Genomic DNA, 21,905 nt, shown 5'->3' on the forward strand with positions numbered 1-21,905 from the left:
ATAAATGCCTAGTCCATAGAAAAGATTCTTAGCCTTGGTTTGTTCCGCAAGTTCAGATACTTAATGACTAAGTTACATTAAAAAAAAAAAGAAAAAAAAGACTTAGTTATATGCACTTGCTGGGCAAGTAATTTGTCTTATATATAGTTGCGATTTTGTGAAAGTGTAGCACCAAAAGCACAGGTGAGTGGAAAATTGTAGGGAACAGAGTCAGAAACCATATTTTTTTATATGTAAGTAAATTTACATTATTTTTTTTTTCATCTGTTCTTTATTTTGGTTTCTCACTAGTTCATCATAGCCCTGGCTATTTTCAACGCTGTTTTAGAGTTAATGCAAATAATTCAGGATACGCGTGTGCGTGTGTGATATAATAAGAAGAAAAAAAACATATTAAAAGTTGTAATGTATGAAAATAATAATAGGGTAGACATTGCCGATAGGAGAACAAATTTAATTGAACGCCATTGAAATAATATCCCAAACGGAATATTCCGGTCAGTGGCGTACCCAAAAATTATAGTCAGGGAAACAAATTTATAAAAATGAATATCATGATAGTAAATTTAGAAAAATCATATAATTTTGAGCAATAAATATAAGAATTGATTAAAAAAAATAGGGCAAATTTTTTTTTTCTTCTAAGTCAAGGAGGGGTAATTAGTTCCGGGAGAAATTGTCTCATTTGCCATTAATTTTATAATTTTTTCCCATTTTCCACCAAAAGACTAATTTTTTCCAAAATACCACCATCTATGTCACATCTATTTTTGCGCTTCACTATGAGATGTCAACAATGTTGACATCTCGGTGGCATTTTGGGAAAAATTAGTCTTTTGGTGGAAAGTGGGAAAAAATTATAAAATTTGTAGCAAATGGGACAATTTCTCTTAGTTCCGGCCATTAAGAAACCGGATTCCAGGATGTTCAGAATAGAAAATTCCTGATTTAAAACCGGAAAAATTCCCATTCTAGGAATTAAAAAATAATTTACCTTTATATATATATTTTTAAAAGGTTTAATTTGTTATTTTTTTTTTTTTTTTTTGGAGAAAGGGTTAAAATGAAAACTTTGATGACGAAGAAGAAGTTATCAACATGATCTCGATAAAATTCGTCGGATCAAATTAAAATGGATAAATCTCGATAATGCAAAAAAATATTTACTATTTAATTTGTTTGTCGAAACAAATTCTTGTCCTTGTGGCATATCTATGGTGTAGGCAATTTGTTCTAGAACTTCAAGTCAAGTTCATCAATGATTTTCATGAAGAGAAAACATTGAGATTTACTTTTTTTTAGTGGTAACTTATACATTTAGAATTTTCTATATTTTAAATCAGTTTTTGGTCATTTCCTTGTTTTATTCTTTTTTTAATTGTAAGAAACAATATTAGACTTTTCATCCTAAACGACTTGGGCCACATTTATTTAGGTGAAGAGCCCAAAATTAAAGCCCGATTGAAACATTCGTTGAATTCAGGTAATTCTTTGTAGAAAAGATTCCACATGTCAGATCATAAAGACTCTACGAAGACATTATTAATTTATTCACACACAAAGCAAATAAAAATATTGGTTCAACAGAAAAGAGAGAGAACAAAATAGCATATTGTGTATTACATTACATTTATTTAAACATATATTAAACCCTGACATTCAACATTTGTTTTTTTTACTTTCACACACAATCTAACTTGAGAGTAGTAGAAGAATAAAAAATGACCACGATTAGAAAAATAAAATCTAAAAAAAATCGTGGTATTTCAGATACAGAATCATAGTGATGATATCGATGGATCACACTCACGTGTCACAGCTTGAGCAATAAACACTTCTAGTGATACGTATCATTTTTTTTCCCTTCATTCTATTTGTTTATTATTATTACTATTTCTATATATACACACATCTAAACTTGGTATATATGACATAAAAAACACCTGGTGTTTGTGTATACAGATCGATCAAGAGAGTTTTCTTTTCTTCCTTTGGTCATCCTTTTCCTCTTCAAAGTTTTTGCCCTAACCCTAGTTTGTTTTCTGGTAAGTAAAGTCACTAAAGCTTATTAGGGATTTCTATTAATCTCGTTATTTCTTTGATTTATTTTATTTTCAAGGTGTTTCTGAGTTAAATAGTTAATTTAAATTAGTAAGTTTAAAAAATAGTTAAATTTATCTAAAATTAACAAAATAGCGAAAGTTAAAATTAGTCAATAGTTTTATATACAAGTGTCAATATTCTTTTTATAAACAATATCAAATTTTAGCTACTTTTATTAGGGATTATTCTAAAAATATGACTAAATGGAATGCTTTTTTTTTTCCACTATCTATTAGCAAGGCTTTTTTGCATTTTTATGACAACACATATCATGAAAAATTGTATTTAATGATAAATATGTCGTCAAATAACTGTATTTAATGACAATTATAGTGGAAAAGGACATACTAATGGATAATGGAAAAAAAAAAATCTTTCATTTGGAATATTCCATTTTTTTTTATGAAAAAACTTAAAATTTTGACTATCGTCGTACTTTATTAATTTGAAGGGCTGTGTTGTATTTTTTTTTTCCTTATAATCTTTATCGCTAATCACTATCACGAGTAAACACTGAAAAGTCTCATCGTGTGTCCTCTTTGTGTTCAAACTTCATAAGCTATTATTAAATGAAGTTTGTTGGGAAGTGTTGTGCTAAGTTTATTCCACCAACAAAGTTTGACCTTTTTACTTGTGTCTTGACTTTTATAAAATCATAGAAACTGTGCTAAGTCAGGTACAAGACACGTTGGGATTGAATTTTTGGAAAATGTTCACTTCAAGACATAGAAGTTTAAATTATTGCTGATTATCAATCTGTGTGTCATGATTTAGATTTGAGTTGCATTGAAATTTGAACTTGGACAAAAACAAGAATCGTCAAAGAATATGTTTGTCTGATTAATAATGTATTTTTTTTTTTCATTATTGATGTGAAATAGGTACATTGGTTTTTTTGGAGTCTTTAAAAGCTCAATTCAATTTCAAGCCACAGAATATATATCTCTCTGTCTCAAGGGTGTATCGGACTTCGTTGAGCAATGGTAGCACTCTAAAAATATATATATAACTTATATTTTACAGCAACTAGACACCTTTTTGTTCTAAGATTTCATTCCTCTTTCTTTTAATAATTTATATTTTTTTTACTATTTTTTTCCCTTCCCATTTTTACTAAAAGCTTCTCAAACTATTGTTGGTGTGCTTTGAGAATCAATACTACTTTTCTTTGAAAGCTCTACTATTATATATTACGTCTGCTTCAACTTCTATCACAAAGAAAAAAAAAGGAAATTTAGAATCAAATTCTCACTATAAATATATAAATATATCTCTAAACTTTGTTACTTGAACACCAAGTTAAGGAAAAACAAAATCTAGCTATCTTTTTTTTTTATATATAAAAGAAATGGAAGAGTTGGCATCTGTTGACAAGGTGGTTCTAGGCTCTATTGGCTTTGCAGTTTTTTGGGTTCTCGCGGTCTTTCCTTCTGTCCCGATCCTTCCCGTGGGCCGAACCGCGGGCTCGCTCCTCGGGGCGGCCCTCATGGTCGTGGCCCGAGTCTTGACTCCCGAGCAGGCTTACTCAGCTGTGGACCTCTCTGTGCTCGGCCTCCTCTTCGGGACCATGCTCGTTGGGCTCTACCTCGAACGGGCCGGCGCTTTTGTCCACTTGGGCCGAGCCCTCTCGTGGAGGTCGAGAGGTCCCAAGGACCTCCTATGTAGGATTGGCTTGGCCTCTGCTATCTCGAGCGCTCTCTTCACCAACGACACTACTTGCGTCGTTTTGACTGGCTTCGTCCTGGCTATTGCCAAAGAGAGCCGGGTCCCGCCCCACCCGTTCCTACTCGCCCTCGCCTCCGGAGCCAACATCGGCTCGGCCGCCACGCCCATAGGAAACCCTCAGAACCTCATCATCGCCGTCCAGAGTCGGATCTCCTTTGGCCAGTTCCTCCTAGGGCTTTTTCCTGCTATGATTGTAGGCGTCGCCGTCAATACTCTTATCCTCCTCGGAATGTTCTGGAAGACCCTCTCCGTCGTCGAAGAAGAGGAGAAAGAGGAGGAAGACACCGCTGGCGATGATGTCGTCGTTGATGTCGTTGAAAATGACGTTGACGTCGTCGAAAACGTCGTTAAATGGAAGAGATTGGCGTCGAAGGTCTCTGTTTACGTCGTAACGGCTGGGATGTTGGCGGCGTTGCTGGCGGGGTTGAATATGTCGTGGACGGTCATCACGGCCTCGCTCATCCTCGTCGTCCTCGATTTCAAGGACGCCGGGCCAAACCTCGACAAGGTAATTTTTTTTAATTTTTTTTTTATAAATATACATGTAACTTTCCCGCCAAGAAATCAATATAACAATAATAATAATTACTCTTTTTCACCAAACCTTAGGTGTCGTACTCGATCTTGGTTTTGTTCTGCGGGATGTTCATAACGGTCGAGGGTTTCAATCAGACCGGGATACCGAGCGCCATGTGGAACGTAACAAAGCCTCACGCACAGATCAACCAAGTGTCGGGACTCGTCGTTCTTTCACTCGTAATCCTCGTCCTTTCAAACGTCGCCTCAAACGTCCCTACCGGTAATTTCAGCCTATGCCTTTTCATCTTTTGTACTCACTTTTAACTCCTATAATTGGCTTCATACAAAAATCCCAAACTTCTTATTTTATTTTACTATTATTCATTATTGGATTGCATATAGCTTTGAGGTAGCCTGTTACCCAAGTAAAGAGAAATACGGCTAGCTTACAAATATTGAGAGAGTTCAAGAGTTATACGGCTAGTTTTACTTTGATGTGATTGTTGTGATCAGTGCTTCTATTGGGAGGAAGAGTGGCGGCCCAAGCGGCGGCTATATCGAGCCGAGAAGAGAAGAGGGCTTGGCTGGTCTTGGCTTGGGTGAGCACTGTGGCCGGGAATCTCTCGTTGCCGGGCTCGGCTGCGAATCTGATTGTGTGCGAGCAAGCCCGGCGGGCCCGATCCGGAAAGTACACTCTCTCCTTCTGGACCCACCTCAAATTCGGCTTGCCTTCCACGCTCCTCGTCACCGCTATTGGCCTCGCTCTCATCAGAGTTTGATGACCTTGCTTGCTATGCAAGTCAATCAATTAAGTAACAACAACAAAAAAGGACTATAAGCTGGTTATTGTTAGGGCTTTTATTATTTCTTTCAATGATATATAGCAAGATCTATAGCTCAAAGTGTTTGTTGTCTCTTTTGTTGTATTTTGTATCTTAAGTTTTGATAAATGTTAATTTAGTGATGTTTTGTAATCTCAAGTTATACCTCTTTTCGGTGACGTGTGGAGTTTTCATAACTGATCCTTTTCCTACACAAAATCGAAGTTTATACTAAAAAATTATTTACATTTTTCTAATTTTAGATTAAAATACACTTTTATAAAAAAAAGCTATTTTTGAAATGACTTAAAATAATCGTTATTTTAAAATGTTGAAAGTAAAAAAAAATAATATTCCTGTAATTAATTTTTCTATTTTGTTAAGTTATTATATAAATTTTCTTCTCCTGATATGGTTGAATGGGCTTTATCGTAATTGGGCGATTGTTTTTAAATTATTTATTTATTTATTTTTTGGACAAGAAACTCAAAAAACGACAATTGAAATTCATCATCTAATTTTAAAGTGTCCAGATTGATAATACCAAGGCCTCGTAGATATTAGTCGGGTCTAATCCAGATAATACGGGCATTAAAAAAAAAAAGATTAACGATTATAATGAAGCTTTTCAATCCTCAATATTTTTTTAGTTTTAAAGTGCGGTATAATGTGTAAACTCCGCTCTCCACTAAAAAAAACGACCCATGGATCTTAATCTCAAGGACAACTAACTTCCCAGACTCTATTTTCTGGCCAAAGTTTTTTATGAGTTCGTCGTCAATGCGAGATTCTTGACTGTTCTCGACTATCGTTCGTTATGTTGTCACCATTCTCACCATTACGAGCATGAATCGTCTTCAGTCGACTTTGTCCATATTGGAGAGTTTTTTTTTTTTTTTTTTGTTATTTTATGACATGATTTTAGTACTACTAGATCTTTGTCACTATGATTTTGTGTTTCATCCTTTAGATTTGAATAGCAAATTTGAGATGTGGTTTATTTTTTATGAGCGTAGATTTCAGTTGAAAATGTTTAAAAAAAAAAAAAAAAAAGCAATACAGAATAAGTGGAAAGGCAAAGAAAAAAAAAATTACTCATAGTATGTACCTTTTACATGACTGTTAATAATACGTACTTCTTGTTGTAATTACTGTTGTAATTATGATTGTTTGTAATTATTTTTGTAATTATGATTCACTTCTCATATATTTTTTTTTAAGAAATATATGAATTTGTTGTAGCTAGTGGTTAAGTTTTTTTTTTTTTTTTTTTTACCCAACGTATTCATGTTTGAGCCCTTTTTTAATTAATAAATATAGAAAAAGTTAAATATTTAGTTTTAAAAGCAGGCTGATTAGGATTTTAGGCCCAATCATAGCCCACTAGATGCGCAAACTATTACCAATCCTTTTCATATCCAATAAGAAGCAAAAAATTTGTCTCTCATTCTTCTCTCTTTTGGACTAATTTATGGTTAAAATATTAGCAAGGGCAAAAAGTTAAACACAAGATTTTTTTCGTAGTAAGTAAAAGGATGAGTTTAAAGTTTACTCTTTCTTTTGTTTGTTTTTTTTTTCTTTTTTTCTTTTCTCAACTTGGCAAAGTAAAGAACCACCGAAAATGACATTCACATAGATAATTGCATATAAAACAAAACACATTTTGTAATTTGCATATATAAACAAATTAAAGCAATAGAACGCCACACCGATTTTATTGGGATAACGGGGTTACGTTCATTTTGACCTAACTTTTATATATTTGAATAAAATTGCAAGTAAACGTTGTCTCACACATGCTCATCGTTCGAATATATATATAGAAAACAGAATAGTCTATAAAATTAATCATTCCTATGAAAGTTGCCGGTGCTATCAACTTTGAGCTATTTTCTAAGATCATGTTGTTAGCTTATAATAAATTAATACATTCAATAATTATCAAATGATTTATGCTACAGATTTACAACTGTGTGATATACATAAGATACATGCATGCCGACATTTTTTTTACGTTGAAATTTCAAAATTATACATGTTAATTTGTGCTCAATTATTCAAGACGTAAATATATTGAAATATTATAGAAGACACGTTGAAATTTATGCTAATTTGTGCTCAATCACTCCAAACTTCTATTTCAAATATATACTTGATTTTTTTTTTCTATACCCATCACTTCATAGATGCCGTCGCTGCAAATTTGAAAATAATAGTATCTTCCGACTTTAAGATGAACTACTTAACTCAAAATTGGAACCTGCAAAATAGATGATAGTCAAAGTGTATAGCATAAGTAAAAAATACGTCCTTCACTCGAGATGTTTAAACAAGTTCAAGTGAATAATAACACTTCGTGTTTCACTATGGAGATTCTACTTGTTTTCAATTTACCTAATTTGGGCCTTATGTAGGTGTTGGATGAGAGCGATTATGAGTATTCAAACGGTTAAACTATTACGATGTTTATGTAAATATAATTTATTTTGTTCAATTTCAGGACATTCAAGGAGTCGATTATCTTAAAAAATTAAGCTTAATTTGGAGACTTTTAGAATATCACAAGTCTTCTTGGTCGGGTTGAGGCAAGCTGAACGAGAGCATGGTTTATCTGGAGATGAATTAGAGGGTCCTTCTGAAGTGTAACGCGTTCTCGAGACCAAAGTAAAATTTTTTTTTTTGGCCAAAAGACACTTCAAAAAGGACTTTTGATGACGTGGAAGGACCTAAACTTTTTAACCATCGACAATAGATAATAAATGAGAAATTTCATGAAATATATTGTATATTTTACCAAAAATCAAAGATAGACTCACTATCTCAATAATTACAAAACTACACATATGTTTTCCATTTTAGACGAGAAACTCACCACCCAAAATTTTCATTTCTCGCTTTGATCACATTGTTATTGTTTAATTTCGTTTGTGCTGCATATTTTTATTTGATTTAGTTAGGCATTGTTTGAAACTATTTGTCATTGTTTTAACATATTCGTTTCACGTTTTATGTCGTTAGTCTTTGTTTTGATGCTTTTTTCTTCTCATATATGAACCTTGTGATGGTTGAAGGTAAAATGATGAAATGTTTGATGTAAGTACCTAATTGAATCAAGAAAAAAAGGCATGAATATTTTCCTCTCTCTCTCTCTCTCTCTCTCTCTCTCTCTCTCTCTCTCTCTCTCTCTCTCTCTCTCTCTCTCTCTCTCTCTCTCTCTCTCTCTCTCTCTGCTTTGTGTGACATAATTTTTCTTGTTATACAAAATCTTTGCCCTAGAGACATTTGAGTTAGCGCCATAAACACATATGTCGCACAAATGTTTAGGGAAAGTCCTAATTGTGTGACATAAATTGGTTTAGTGGTATCCCTTAGATCATGAATAGGGTTATGTTCACTTTTATCGACGACCTAACTTTAAAATTTTTGAATTCGTTCGAATACATATGTATCCTAAATAAAAACATTATCATCATTATAAAGTCGCCATTGCCATCAATTCTCTGAGCTATTTATAAAGATCATGTTGTAGGCATATAGAGAGTTTAATAATCAAATAGTTGATGCTAAAGAAATACTAACTTTAAATTTTTTGAATTCGTTTGAATAAATATGTATCCTAAATAAAAAACACATATATATCTTTACACTCTACACTAATACTCAAAATTTATCATTATTATAAAGTCGCCATTGCCAATATCGATTCTCTAAGCTATTTATAAAGATCATGTTGTACGCATATAGAGAGTTTAATAATCAAATAGTTGATGCTAAAGAATTACGTCTATCTACTACACATAAGATACATATACATATACGACAGAGTTATATATATATATATATATATATATACACACACACACACGGAGAGTGGACTATGACATGGCAATCAACCTTTCTACATAATATCCTATGGCTATAACTTATAAGCAAATTGAGTAACTTATGCAATATATATATATATATATATATATAATTAAAAAGTAAGAAAATTATAATAAATAAGTGAACATTCTTTGTATTATTCTTAATCTATATGACGACAAGTAAATATCTTCTTGTTTTTTTTTTGGACTATTTCTATGGTTTATTTCTTTCAAGTAGGGCATATATGCAAATCTCTTAGTTGCAGTGACATCCACCTCAAAATCCATAAAGAATATCGATATGCATATAGAAAGAAAAAAAACAAACATTTTTTTACTTGTTATTAATTCGTAAGCACTGACATGCAGCAAGTAAAAGTTCATACAGATAGCTTTAAACACTGTAAACCACAATGAACAACAAGTCAATCATTAATTCAACTGTCATAGAGTTCTAAGAATTAAGAACATAATCCTCACAAACGTAGAATTCCACTTGGCATAATTAACTACTAATCACCAATCTTATGTGACAAAACATGAAATAAAGTAGACATATATAGAGAATACATATGTGGACTAGTCTATACCTCTAAATTTATTATTATTTAAATCAAACCTACCTTTTCTATGCTCATCCGGGGAATCGTATTCAAGTCTCCTGAGATGTTTAAGTATCCTGAATAATTTTTTTTACCTTACATAATAACAATTAAACTACATTAAACAAACAAAAAATTATCCAAATAAGCCACCAAAAATCTAAAAATTACTAGATAGCCAATTTTTTGTAAGTTTTTTTTGTAAATAATAACCTCAGCTTATTTATGGCACTAAAAAAAGACAAAAATACCTAAAAACATTCCCGTATATTTTGGATTTTTTTGTCTTTTCGAGTGCTGTAAATAAGTTGAAGTGGCTATTTACAGAAAATTTACAAAAATTGATTATTATACAAAACGTTATAAATCAAATGGCTGGCTATGTAGCTCAAAAAAACTCTTAAACAAATCAGTGTTGGTTCTATGTGTTTTTTTTTTTTTTTTTCCAGAATAGGATCGTTGGTGGAATATGCCTTTTTGGCTGATAGTGAAGTGTATTAAATAATATTTGAGGGATTATTGTATTATTTTTCACTGTGTGATTATTTTACATCTCGTGTGCCACTAGACGCCTTTTTTTAAAGTCAATAACGGTCGGTTAATTAACTGTTGTTTATTTTTTCTTTCTAGTAATTATTGTTTTATCTTTCATTTTTGGGCTTGGATGTAATATATACTGATACTTATTTCCCTATTTACCAAAGATTTGAGTTTAGCTACTATATGTCGTCATACTTTAGAGCTTAATTGAATATATATTAATTTCACAAGCGTCTTTCATTGTGACACGCTCAGTGTTGAATGTTTATTAGTTCAAATATTTTTTTGGGGTAAATTATTGCTAAATTAATTTTTTCATTTATTGCTTTGTAAAATTTTAGCATGTCCATAAAATTGTTGACAATTGTGTTAAAAAATAGTAGTATATCGATCCATACAGTCTCCTTTAACCATCTCTTATAAAAGGGCACAAAGCTTAAAAGTAAATTGGCCTTAATAAGACTTAAAACCCTAGCTCATCGTTCAATGCTAAATATCTTCCCACTTTCAAATCATCAATTTTATTATTTTTTTTATTATTTTTTTTTCTCCATAAGATTAGTAATGCCTTGATAGAGAAAAATCTTCTTTTACTGTTTGAAATTTGTATGCATGGGTCATCGAACAAAAACCCCCCAATCAACGATCTTGATGAACAACATGTCAGCATGAATATAATCCTACAATAAATTTGATATATATATATATATATATATTGTCAAATAGCAGCATAGTGATACACGATCACCAACCTTAATTATTATTTACATGACCCACTCAACAAACCCTTTTTCATACGTAGCAACCACTATCAGTAAACTTAAGAAATGGCCGGTTCAAAATTGTATTATAGTATAATTATCTTTACTTTAGGTTTGAAAGTTGAAACTTGAAACCCTCATAGTCATATATATACATTATAAATATATATATATACTATTTTTGGAAAAGAGAATATAAATTCATTCAAACGAAGATGTATATGTCACACGAAAAAAATATATAAAATGACAGTTTTATGAAAATTAAAATATGTAAGAAGTATTATTAAGTATGATAAAGAGGCTTCATTTATAATATTTGTCCTATTTTGAATAAATTACAGTTAGAAAATTAGTTTTTTTTTTTTCCTGGATTCTAGTTGGCACATCATCGGTTCCAGCCTAACTGAGACACGTGCAATACTTAATTACTTAATAGCACTGTGCACATAGTACATACATACATATATGCAGTGACGGAGTCAGAAAAGCCTATCAGGGGGTGCTAATTTGAAAAAAAAAATTCAAGGGGGGCTTGATTGTAAAAAATTTATAAAAATTGGGTCAAAAGCATAAATTTTCAAGGGAAAAAATGTAATTTTTTTTTAAAATGGGCAAAAAGTGCAAAACTGGGCCTTAACTGGCTCCGTCACTGCATATATGTATACAAAATTCTCATAATTTGCTGTAGGACTAGCTTTTATTTGATAAGAAATATGAGTGTCTGTGCGTGTGTGTGTATATATATTTTCATTTTAAAAAAAATTATCTTAAAAATTTATAAAGTAGCCCCCTCTACAAATTTTCTCACATAAGCTCTCTAGCTCCGCCTTCGTATTCAGTGGCATCCAGAACTCAAGTGACATCTAACACTTGATCAGCTGCGATAAATGTCGTGCCCAAATAATTATTTGTTGTGATGCCTATATATCCACTGCATGTACTTAGAAGTTATTGAAATAACCATGCTTCACAATCACACCATAGATATCTTAAAATCTAAATGCTCAATGAAAGGAACAGTATTCTTTTTTTTATTATTATTATTACCTTTATATCTTTATATATATATAGTGTATAGTTCACTAACATATGATCATCATGGAGAGAATAGTATAACTCCTCGTATATGCGCACACTTTTTCACCCACTCTCTATTATCTAATCTTGTCCACTTCTACTTTGTTCTTATGTTTGCAACAACAACTCCATCAAGTTTCTTTCTTTTAGTTTTTAACTTTTTGTTTTCCTCTTCCTGGTAATTAGGTATCTGATTTCTATTATCACTAAATTATATTATCATATATTACGTATGGAAGAAAATATCGCAAGTGCTTGATAATTCTATTTTCAACGTAATATTCCACATAACGTATATAATGCACGTTTTTATTATATGTGTGTATATATATGTGAGCTCTGTCACAACGCCTCTTATACCTCAAACACAAAGTGCACAATCTACACAATGGCACTTTAGCTTCTCTTCAACTCCAGGTACCTTTTTTTCTTTTTCTTTTTCTTTTTCCTTTTCTTTTTCCTTTTCCACCACAGCAGCTCATAAAAAAATAAAAAATAAATCAGCAATTCAAAAGCTTGCTAGTATAGCTGAACTATGATACCTTTTTTTTTTTTTTTTTTTTTTTTTCAAGAATACCGCATGTAAAACATTTTAGTTACGTGCATCCTTTTTTTTTTTAATCAAACATCCTTTTTTTCATCTAAATCTATACAAGAGGTTGGTCCTTATTATTAGTTATTAGGCCCAACATGTATGTATATAGTCATATTTCGCATGCATTTATATCACTTCCCTTGCCCATGTTTTCCCATGCACGTACGTATACTGTGCATGGAAATTTAACATAGTGTATATATTTACATATTGACATATGACCTTATTTTAATCCCAAAGCAGGCACTATTAAGAAAGTGTGTACGTACGTACTATAGCTACTAGTACAAAAAAAAAATGTCGGAATTGGCTTCCATAGAAAAATTGGTCCTAGGCTCAATCGCCTTTGTGATCTTTTGGATCTTGGCTGTGTTCCCGGCAGTGCCGTTCCTTCCAATTGGTCGAACCGCTGGAGCGCTCCTCGGAGCGATGCTGATGATAATCTGTGGCATCATAACGCCCTCGCAGGCCTACGCGGCGATAGACCTTTCTGTCCTTGGTCTCCTCTTCGGCACCATGGTGGTTAGCATCTACCTCGAGCGAGCCAACGCCTTCAAGTACCTCGGAATACTCTTCTCTTGGAAGAGCCGCGGCCCAAAAGATTTGATGTGTAGGGTTTGCATCTTCACGGCGGTCTCGAGCGCTCTCTTCACCAACGACACCTGTTGCGTCCTCTTGTCTGAGTTTATACTGAAAATCGCAAGGCAAAACGACATCCCTCCACACCCGTTGCTCCTTGCCCTAGCCTCGAGCGCTAATATCGGATCCTCGGCCACCCCTATTGGGAACCCCCAGAACTTGATCATCGCGCTCCAAAGTGGGATCTCGTTCGGGGATTTTTCACTAGGGCTTTTGCCTCCCATGCTTGTCGGTATGTTCGTCAATGCGGTCATGCTTCTAGGGATGTATTGGAGGTTGTTGGGTGGTAATAGCGTCGAGAAGAGTGTTGAGGAGGGTCGAAAAGACAATGATCATGCCCTAGATGATGCAATTTCTGTTCCGGATGATGTAGCCTCTCACCAATTTTCGCCTGTCCACATGTCTCACCGGCCTTCTTTCGAGGACGGTGATGATCATAGAGGTCTCGAGTTTGAGTCACCCAACAGAAGGGCTTCCAAAAGAGGAGATAGTAATTGCGATGTTGAGACTGGGGCGGGGGGGTCGAAAGAGATGGGGCCGGTGGATTCCTTCTCGAGGAAGTTGGAGGAGAGACTGGCGGTGGATGGAGAGGTGGGGCTTAGGGAGATGGCGAGCCAGGTGGAGGACGGGCTCGAGACCGAGAAGAACAAGAGTAAGAAGGAGAACTTCTTCGGGAAATGGAAGAGGAAGTCATGGAAAGTTTGCCTTTATCTTATCACCATTGGAATGCTCATCGCTTTGCTCATGGGGCTCAACATGTCGTGGACAGTCCTCACCGCGGCTCTTATCCTCATGGTCCTCGATTTTAAAGACGCAGGTCCATGCTTAGATAAGGTATGTATCTTTTTCCTTATTTTCTATAATCGCGCTAATATTTGAAAACGTAACTTTGACTATTTTGTTAAAACTTTGAAACTTGGGCTATTTTTCTAATCAACTAGTTTCAAATGGCTATTTTGTATAATATTTTTTCAATTTTGCTTCTTCAAGGTTTCATACTCGCTCTTGGTGTTCTTTTGTGGAATGTTCATCACCGTGGACGGCTTCAACAGAACCGGGATTCCGAGCGCTCTATGGAATGTGATGGAGCCTCATGCTCGGATCAACCACCCTGGCGGGATCGCGGTTCTCGCCTTTGTCATACTTGTCCTCTCAAATGTCGCCTCAAATGTTCCCACCGGTATAGATATATGTCTCAATTATTAAGCACTTAATATACATATATATATATATATATATATATATATATATATATATATATATATATCTCTCTTTGAGATAGTTGCTTTTAACAAGTACATGGTTTTTTTTATTGTCATGCTGTTTTGGACGGTAAATATGCTATTATTTTAAGTCCTGGATAAAGTTTGGTGAAAAGAAAAAAATATTTTTAAAAAATAAAAGAATTAGCAGCATATATGTGCGCTCAATCAATTTCTTATCAAGAAAATTAGGTCAAACTAAGAGAATTTTGTAATATCGGCACTTTTTATCTAGATATTCCTATGTGAGTGGACAATGTTGCAAGTAAATGCTCACATTACAAATATTATTTTAATTTCTCAAGAGCGACAAATAATGACAAAACAACCATTTTAAGTATTTATTTTTAACATATATCCGACCAATGCCATGCACACACGTATGCATATTATATTCAACACGTCACACGTACTGAATTTTTATGTATAGTAGTAGTACATACATGTATTGTAAACCTTGGCAATAAAAAAAAAGGTGCTTTATTTATCTATTTACGCACGATCTAGTAAAATAATCAAAATAGCCCATCTTAGCTATTTTCTTATAATCATTCTTAAGTTTTGATACATTTTTTTTTTTACAAAAAAAAAAAAAAAAAATTCAGTGCTCCTCCTTGGATCAAGAGTGGCTGCCTCGGCGGCGGCGATATCGCCAAGCGAGCAGAAGAGAGCGTGGCTGATATTGGCTTGGGTGAGCACAGTCGCCGGAAACTTGTCTCTGTTGGGCTCGGCCGCGAACCTGATCGTGTGCGAACAGGCCCGCCGGGCCAAGCCACGTGGCTACACCCTCGGATTTTGGACCCACATCAAGTTTGGTCTCCCATCCACTCTCATTGTCACAGCCATTGGCTTGTTACTCATCAGGAGTTAGTCAATTATATTAGAACAAGGAATTTATAACAAGGCTTATAATTTTATTTTATTTTTGCCATTATAATTCCTGATTATGTATGTCCTCATCTATCTAAGATCGTTGCATGTCTATGTGTAATGTTTATAAGCCTTTTTTTTTGTGGTTGATGTTTTGCATAAGCTGGCTTGTTAGTGTTTGTGGGTAAAATTAAATAGTATGTTTCTAATTAATGGCAGGGAATTAAATATCGTGTTTCGTCTTCATCTAATATGTTAATATACGCAAACCTTATTTGCGGTGGAAATGATATTGTTGTAAGAAATTTGGTGTATTTGGGACACGGTGCATGTACCAATTCTAATTAACTGCGTATCTAGCTAGGTCATTTTATATATATTTAAATGATTGTGATCATTAGTAATTGTAATAAAAAGTGGCTTACTTCACTACTAGAAAAGTCTCCAACGTAAGTTGAAACTTATACAAATCATATATATATATATATATATATATATATACACACTTGAGAAATTACCTCCGATTATCGTTTGATAAGTTTTTTACAATTTCTCACCAAAAGCTTAATTTGACCACAAATACTACTAAGTCACTTGTACAAATACAATTTTATCTTCAACAATTGATGTCAACAATTTATGTCAATTGTTGACATAGATGTCGATTATTGACATTTATGTCAACAAACAGAGAACTCAAAACTCACAGATGTCAATATGTCAATAATAGATGTCAATTATTGACATCTATGTTAACAATAGATGTCAATTGTTGACATCATGTTGAAATAAAATTGTATTTGTATAAATGACTTATTAGTATTTTTGACTAAATTAAGCATTAAGTTGAAAAAAAAAAAAAAAAAGTTGAGGCAATTTTTCTATATATATTTCACTACACAAAAAAGAATTAACATTCGACATTTACTCGACTTTTTTAAAAGAGCACTGTTGACACAATATTTTGATTCAAATATTCGACCTAAATCAACTAAAGCCCATATGCCATGACTCTAATGGTGGTTTGTTTACGAATAACTCCATTGAAATTTTCATAAAAATCAAAGCCCTACCACTTGTTTGAAACACAGCCACCAGCTTGGCTTTTGTTTTTGTGAACTGAAACATCGCAGTTCTCTTTCAATTTGAACACCCATTTACAACCGACATCTCATATCTCTCTTCATGTAGTGGAAAAAGGCTTTGAGTCTTGTTTCTAATGAGGTTCAAGACTTAATCTGTCATAGATTACTTCGATCCAAGCCTCAAATGATAAAGCTTTCATTACAAGCTATAAACTCTTTGAAAAACATGAGAAGAAACTTGATATACAACATGAGAAGAAACATAGAGGTCTAATGAAAACTAGAATAGTATCATGACTAGTGTGGAGCAGGATTGAGGCAAAGTGATAAGTTGTAAATATGGGTCAACTAAGAAGTGGGTGGGCTCAAGTGACTCCGGTAATTTGTGGACTTATCGAGTACGAGATAAAAAATACTTTAGGGAGACACATTACGCAAAAATAAGGAGTATTTGAGAAAACACATTCATAAAAAAAAAAAAAAAAAAAAAAAAAAAAAAAAAACATCTCTTGAGATAAAGACATGCCCCGATTTTAAAATATTCATCATACAAGTGTACATGTCGCTCAAATAATATATATTTATAAATAAGGATGCCGAACGTACGAGTACTAAGTTACTACTAGTGAATTACTCTAGCAAGTCTTTCGAATTCAGTCCAATATATAGTTGTGAAAGTGGTATTTTTTTTTTTTACAAAATAACTAAATTAATGAAAACTCATATACAAAGGCGTATCAAAAGCAAATGAATAAAGTCGAGTTCCATAGACGATAAAAGCTAAGGTCACGATTTTCCCGAGATTGACCCAAGACATAAGTGTTCTGGTATCTTCAAGTAGTCATTAACAAATGAGTCAAAGAACCCAATAATACAACCCAAAAGTCCATGACCACGATCAGGATTTCTGTGACCATCATAGCGACCTAGGTTAGTGTGTCGTAACACTACTTAAATGACACATCAACAACCAAAGTTTGCTCAGGTCGTACACTTATCAAAATGTAGAATGCTCTCACCAAGTGATCAACCTTCACTTACGTTCCACATATATGATTTTAGATACAGTTATCTAGGCATGTATCAATCTTCGACCAAGTTTTAGTTCACCGTCCGAACTTAGATTCTCAGCACGTAATTCAATTTAATACGGAGACTAAGGATGATAGTTATTATTAATTATAACTAGAAAATAACTCACTAATCAATAATGCTAATAAAGTAAAATTCTTATTAAATTCAATAATCATTCATGTTTATTTTATTATCTTTAGTAGAAAATATTCCTAACAAAAGATCCATGCAGCCAAGGACAATAATCATGTTCTCTTTCCAAATCCTTAAAGTTGTCACCTTTAAGGACCGGAACCAAATTGAACTTAGCAGATACAGTAGCAACAAATGAAAAGAACAATAGGATCACATTGCACTATACACATAAATTAACCTTAATAAGCAATAAAATTCAAATAATAGTAAATTCCATCCCAAGATACCTAATACAACATCAATATCAAATCTTTGGAGAGTAATATTAACTACTAACGGTACTCCTGTTGTAATGTGTTGCGATATTTTCGCACATGCAAGTACATGTGTCGCCCAAGTAATATAGATATAGAAATACAGATGTCGAACCCACGAGGACTAAGCTTAATTAATAATTAAATCAACTAGAACGAATTGAACTTAAAAGATAGAGGAGAAAAGTTGTCACAAAACTTTTTGACAAGAAAATAAACAAAGCAAATTAAACGATGGTTTTACGGCTATGCGAGCGTAAAGACTATGGCTTCACTAGCCTATTCAATGGTTAAGATTCTCATAATTTACGTACGATTTAAACACTCAAACTTTGCTAGTCATGTTCACAATGATATAAGTAAATCTCTCTCGAGCATCTAGCAACTTAAACATATGCCAGAATTTAATCTTTCGATCTCAACTCCTAAAAAACAAGGCAATCATTGAACACAAGAATGTATAATGACTCCGTAACAAAATTTAGCTATCTCTAGTCTAGGAATGAATCGTGATAATTCAATTCACGCACACTAACAACCTAACATTTCTCAAACATCAAGTTGAATTCAAAATAAAGAATGAGGTCGTGACTTTCATACAAGCATTAACCATGGAATTGAATTAAGCAAAGAAAGATGGAACGAATAAATACTTCACTAATAATCAAATTGGATCCAAAACCATGTTCTAGACTAGCTACGCAATAGCGCCCTTAAGGGGGTTAGTTCATGACGTAGCGAAGAAACAAAGAAGAAGAAGAAAAACTAGAATCAAACAAAGCCATAATAATGATCATCAATAAAATTGGGAGTTCAATAGAAGAAAAGAAGGGAATAAAACTGTGATTGTAGCATAGATGATGAAGAACGGCTCTCCGAAATTCTCTATCTCTCTCAAACACACAAATTCAAAAGAAAAAACTTAAGTGAAAGTAATAAGAGGCTAAAGTGTGTTTTTATAGGACTCTAGGCCAGATTACATGAGTTTTCAGTTAATTTTCGAAGTGATCTGGGTGATTAAAACTGATCCGACTGCTCAAAAGATTCAAAAATCCTTAATTTCATATTTTCCTGAAGAGTGCTCACGGCACCCAGATGAAGGTTCGCGGAACGCGCTCATGACGCGCTTCAAAAAATTTTGGAAGTGTGCGAGCGCGCATATCGTTCTGGGCCTTTCGGCGACATTTAGACGACACCTCGCGGCGCGCAGAGAGAGGTTCGCGCCGCGAGGTAGAATTCTCAATTCCTTGCGGAATGCGCATAACGTTCTGGGATTGTCTGAACGCTCCACACGACACGGGAGAGGAGTGTGTGGCGCGCGGAGGCTCATATTTTTGTCCCTTCGTGTCTCATGCTCCATTTTGACCCGTTTCGATTTCCGATTGCTTCGTTTTTTTTTTAAATGACTCCAAAGAACTTATATGGAGGTTCTTTTACTCCTTTAAACCTGTAATTCTTCATAAACACACTAAAACCATAAAATAAAATAAAAACACTTGAGAACTCGCATAAGAAATGCACCTATCATGATGATCAAAGACTACAATAAGGCTTGTCAAATAATTCATCTATCTTTGGATCGATCAATTATTCATAAGTAATTCTTTATTGTTGTCACATGTTTATCATCACAAATGTGTATATGTAATTTGGCCAGTCACTAATTTTTTTTTGACCGATTAATAACCGCATAAATCAGTACATACACAAGATCCAAAATTCTTCATGAATAATCTACACAAGATATATATGTCACTTTGACGGCAATTTTGTTTCAATAATTCATTAAGAATAATGGACCAATTTTTTTATATATCATATACCATAACTTGAATAATCCGAAACTTAAATATGTGTATGAGCAAAATTTTCATATATAAAAATTCCTATAGTCATAAAAGCACCCAATCCATATATATAAGAATTTATATATATAATGTCAAAAGTAAAACCAAAATCGTATACACCAGATATATGAATATAAATGCTTAGTTGTCATGTAGCTGATGTCATTAACGACCCTAACAAAATAAGACTTTGTTATGCACGACATGAAAAACATGAATCAACGCAATCAACAACTGATTAATTATCCGATAATCATTATCGCAAAACTGTCGCTTTTGTTTTCAAAAACAGTATCGCAAATTGAATTTGCCAAACAGCAAAATTGCAAACCCCAATCAAGTCAAAAACAAAACCAGAATATTTAATCCATAACCGACACTGACGTCAAACGCATGCAATTTAACCGAATAAATCTAATAATTCATAATAAAATTTGTGACTTAAAAATATATTTGTCATGATGTTATTATGTAGATACTGAAAGTATATCCGAATTCATCGGATCGATTGCACAATAGTGGTGATGATCTTCTAATTACAGGTATTAATAACTATTGTTTATTTCTAATTTGACGTCTCATCAAATTAGAATTAGCACCTATAATATCCACGTAGTAACATCATGACAAATATGTCTGTAAGTCACAAATTTTATTCTGAATTAGATTATATCAATTTTAACTTAATTAATAATGACTCAACACATTTATTTAATAATGACATTAATAGTCCCAAAATTATTTTAACACTCTCTCACAAACCCAAGAAAAAAAACTCAAAATCTAGAAAATGAAAGAATGTGGCCATTTGGGGTCTAGGGTGAGTTTATGGCTTCTAGGGTCATTTTCAGACATATTATGGACTATCCAAAGTAATTTAAGGTTCCAAAATACTCTAAATATGAAGATTTTTTAGTTCATCAGCATGTGTTGCTTGAAATGTTCTTAATTTATTTTTTTGCTCTTATGCCAAATTTTTTTTTTTTTTAATAAATAGGTGTCAGAAAAGTCAAAATTAAAGAACCACGTAATCCAATAACTCTAACAAATTACTCACATCATTTTCTTCTTAATGTTACTGAATGAAATTGGAATGCTATTACCTCTTTATTAGAGAAAGAGAGAAGAAAAAAAAATACTTGAAAGCGACACTTAGTATTGAAAACAGTTTTGCGCTAAAATAAATAACTAATTAATATTGCTTGATATAATTCTAAATTTGTATGCACGTCTATTCTACTTATTATATGGCCTTTTCTTCATTTAAATCTATCTAAATCAGTCAATTTTGTTCCTAAAACAAGACGAAAAAAGAGACACAAACATGAAAACAAGACAAAAGAATCAAAAGCAAGTGCCAACTTATGTATTTTTTTTTTTTTTAAAGACAATTTCGCTGTTAATGGAGATTGAACTCGCAATCTCCAATATAATTAGATACCCCAGTGATCACTTATTTGAGAGCTGAAACACACACAGAGATGATATAGTTAGATAAACTTCGTTGTCATATACATATATCTACTAGTTTTATATTATTAGGTACATTAATTAACATTTAATACCAGCCGGAGAATTAGATATATATACCGTGTCTTATTATAGGGTATGTATTTAGTTGGAACTGTATTTGTTCTCTAGTCCTATAAATAATTAAGATATAATGAAGCTACAACTTTTTTCTTTTTCAGTCAAAATCATTCTTTCGGTGTTAATTGAGTGAAGAACTAGTCATCAACTATTTTTATTTATTTATTGTTAATTGAGTTTTATGATTTTCTTCAAGATTACAGTTGAGGCTTAACTTGTCTACTTGGGTTATTACACACGCTGATAGTAAAACTGCAACGAGAATGGAAATAGAGCTAACCTAAGATAGTGATTGCTTATAACTAAATGAATGTGTATATAATATTGTCTCAATTATAGCCACGCAAATAAGCAGTAAAAGAAGTTACGTAGCTTAAAATAATTACGGTGAAATTTTTAGCTTGAAATGGTAATATATAGACCTAGCTTCTAGAAAAAAAAAATTGTGTATATATATATATATATATATATATATAT

The 21,905-nt window shown here is 33.0% G+C and overlaps 2 protein-coding genes across 3 annotated transcripts; both read left to right on the plus strand.

Moving 5' to 3' along the window:
* Positions 1–159: 159 nt before the first annotated feature.
* LOC149405667 (silicon efflux transporter LSI2-like) lies at positions 160–5,319 on the plus strand. The gene is made up of 5 exons (XM_089607932.1): positions 160–233; positions 1,963–2,045; positions 2,985–4,336; positions 4,438–4,627; positions 4,861–5,319. Exons 3-5 carry the CDS (start codon positions 3,452–3,454, stop codon positions 5,124–5,126), a joined length of 1,341 nt encoding a protein of 446 aa, XP_089464058.1. The 5' UTR covers positions 160–233; positions 1,963–2,045; positions 2,985–3,451; the 3' UTR covers positions 5,127–5,319.
* A 7,034-nt stretch (positions 5,320–12,353) lies between these two features.
* Positions 12,354–15,706, plus strand: LOC149405668 (silicon efflux transporter LSI2-like). Of its 2 annotated transcripts, none has more exons than XM_089601141.1 (4): positions 12,354–12,434; positions 12,856–14,085; positions 14,242–14,431; positions 15,119–15,706. In XM_089601141.1, exons 2-4 carry the CDS (start codon positions 12,910–12,912, stop codon positions 15,382–15,384), a joined length of 1,632 nt encoding a protein of 543 aa, XP_089457267.1. In that variant the 5' UTR covers positions 12,354–12,434; positions 12,856–12,909; the 3' UTR covers positions 15,385–15,706. The 2 variants fall into 2 exon arrangements, with proteins under 2 accessions (XP_089457267.1, XP_089457275.1); XM_089601149.1 differs by having other exon boundaries at positions 12,361–12,434; positions 12,853–14,085.
* The last annotated feature ends 6,199 nt before the right edge of the window (positions 15,707–21,905 follow it).

The sequence above is a fragment of the Urtica dioica genome, chromosome 2, assembly GCF_054948205.1.
Source record: "Urtica dioica subsp. dioica isolate 48M chromosome 2, U.dioica_male_clone48M_v1_H2, whole genome shotgun sequence".
In the NCBI taxonomy this organism is placed as follows: Eukaryota; Viridiplantae; Streptophyta; class Magnoliopsida; order Rosales; family Urticaceae; genus Urtica; species Urtica dioica.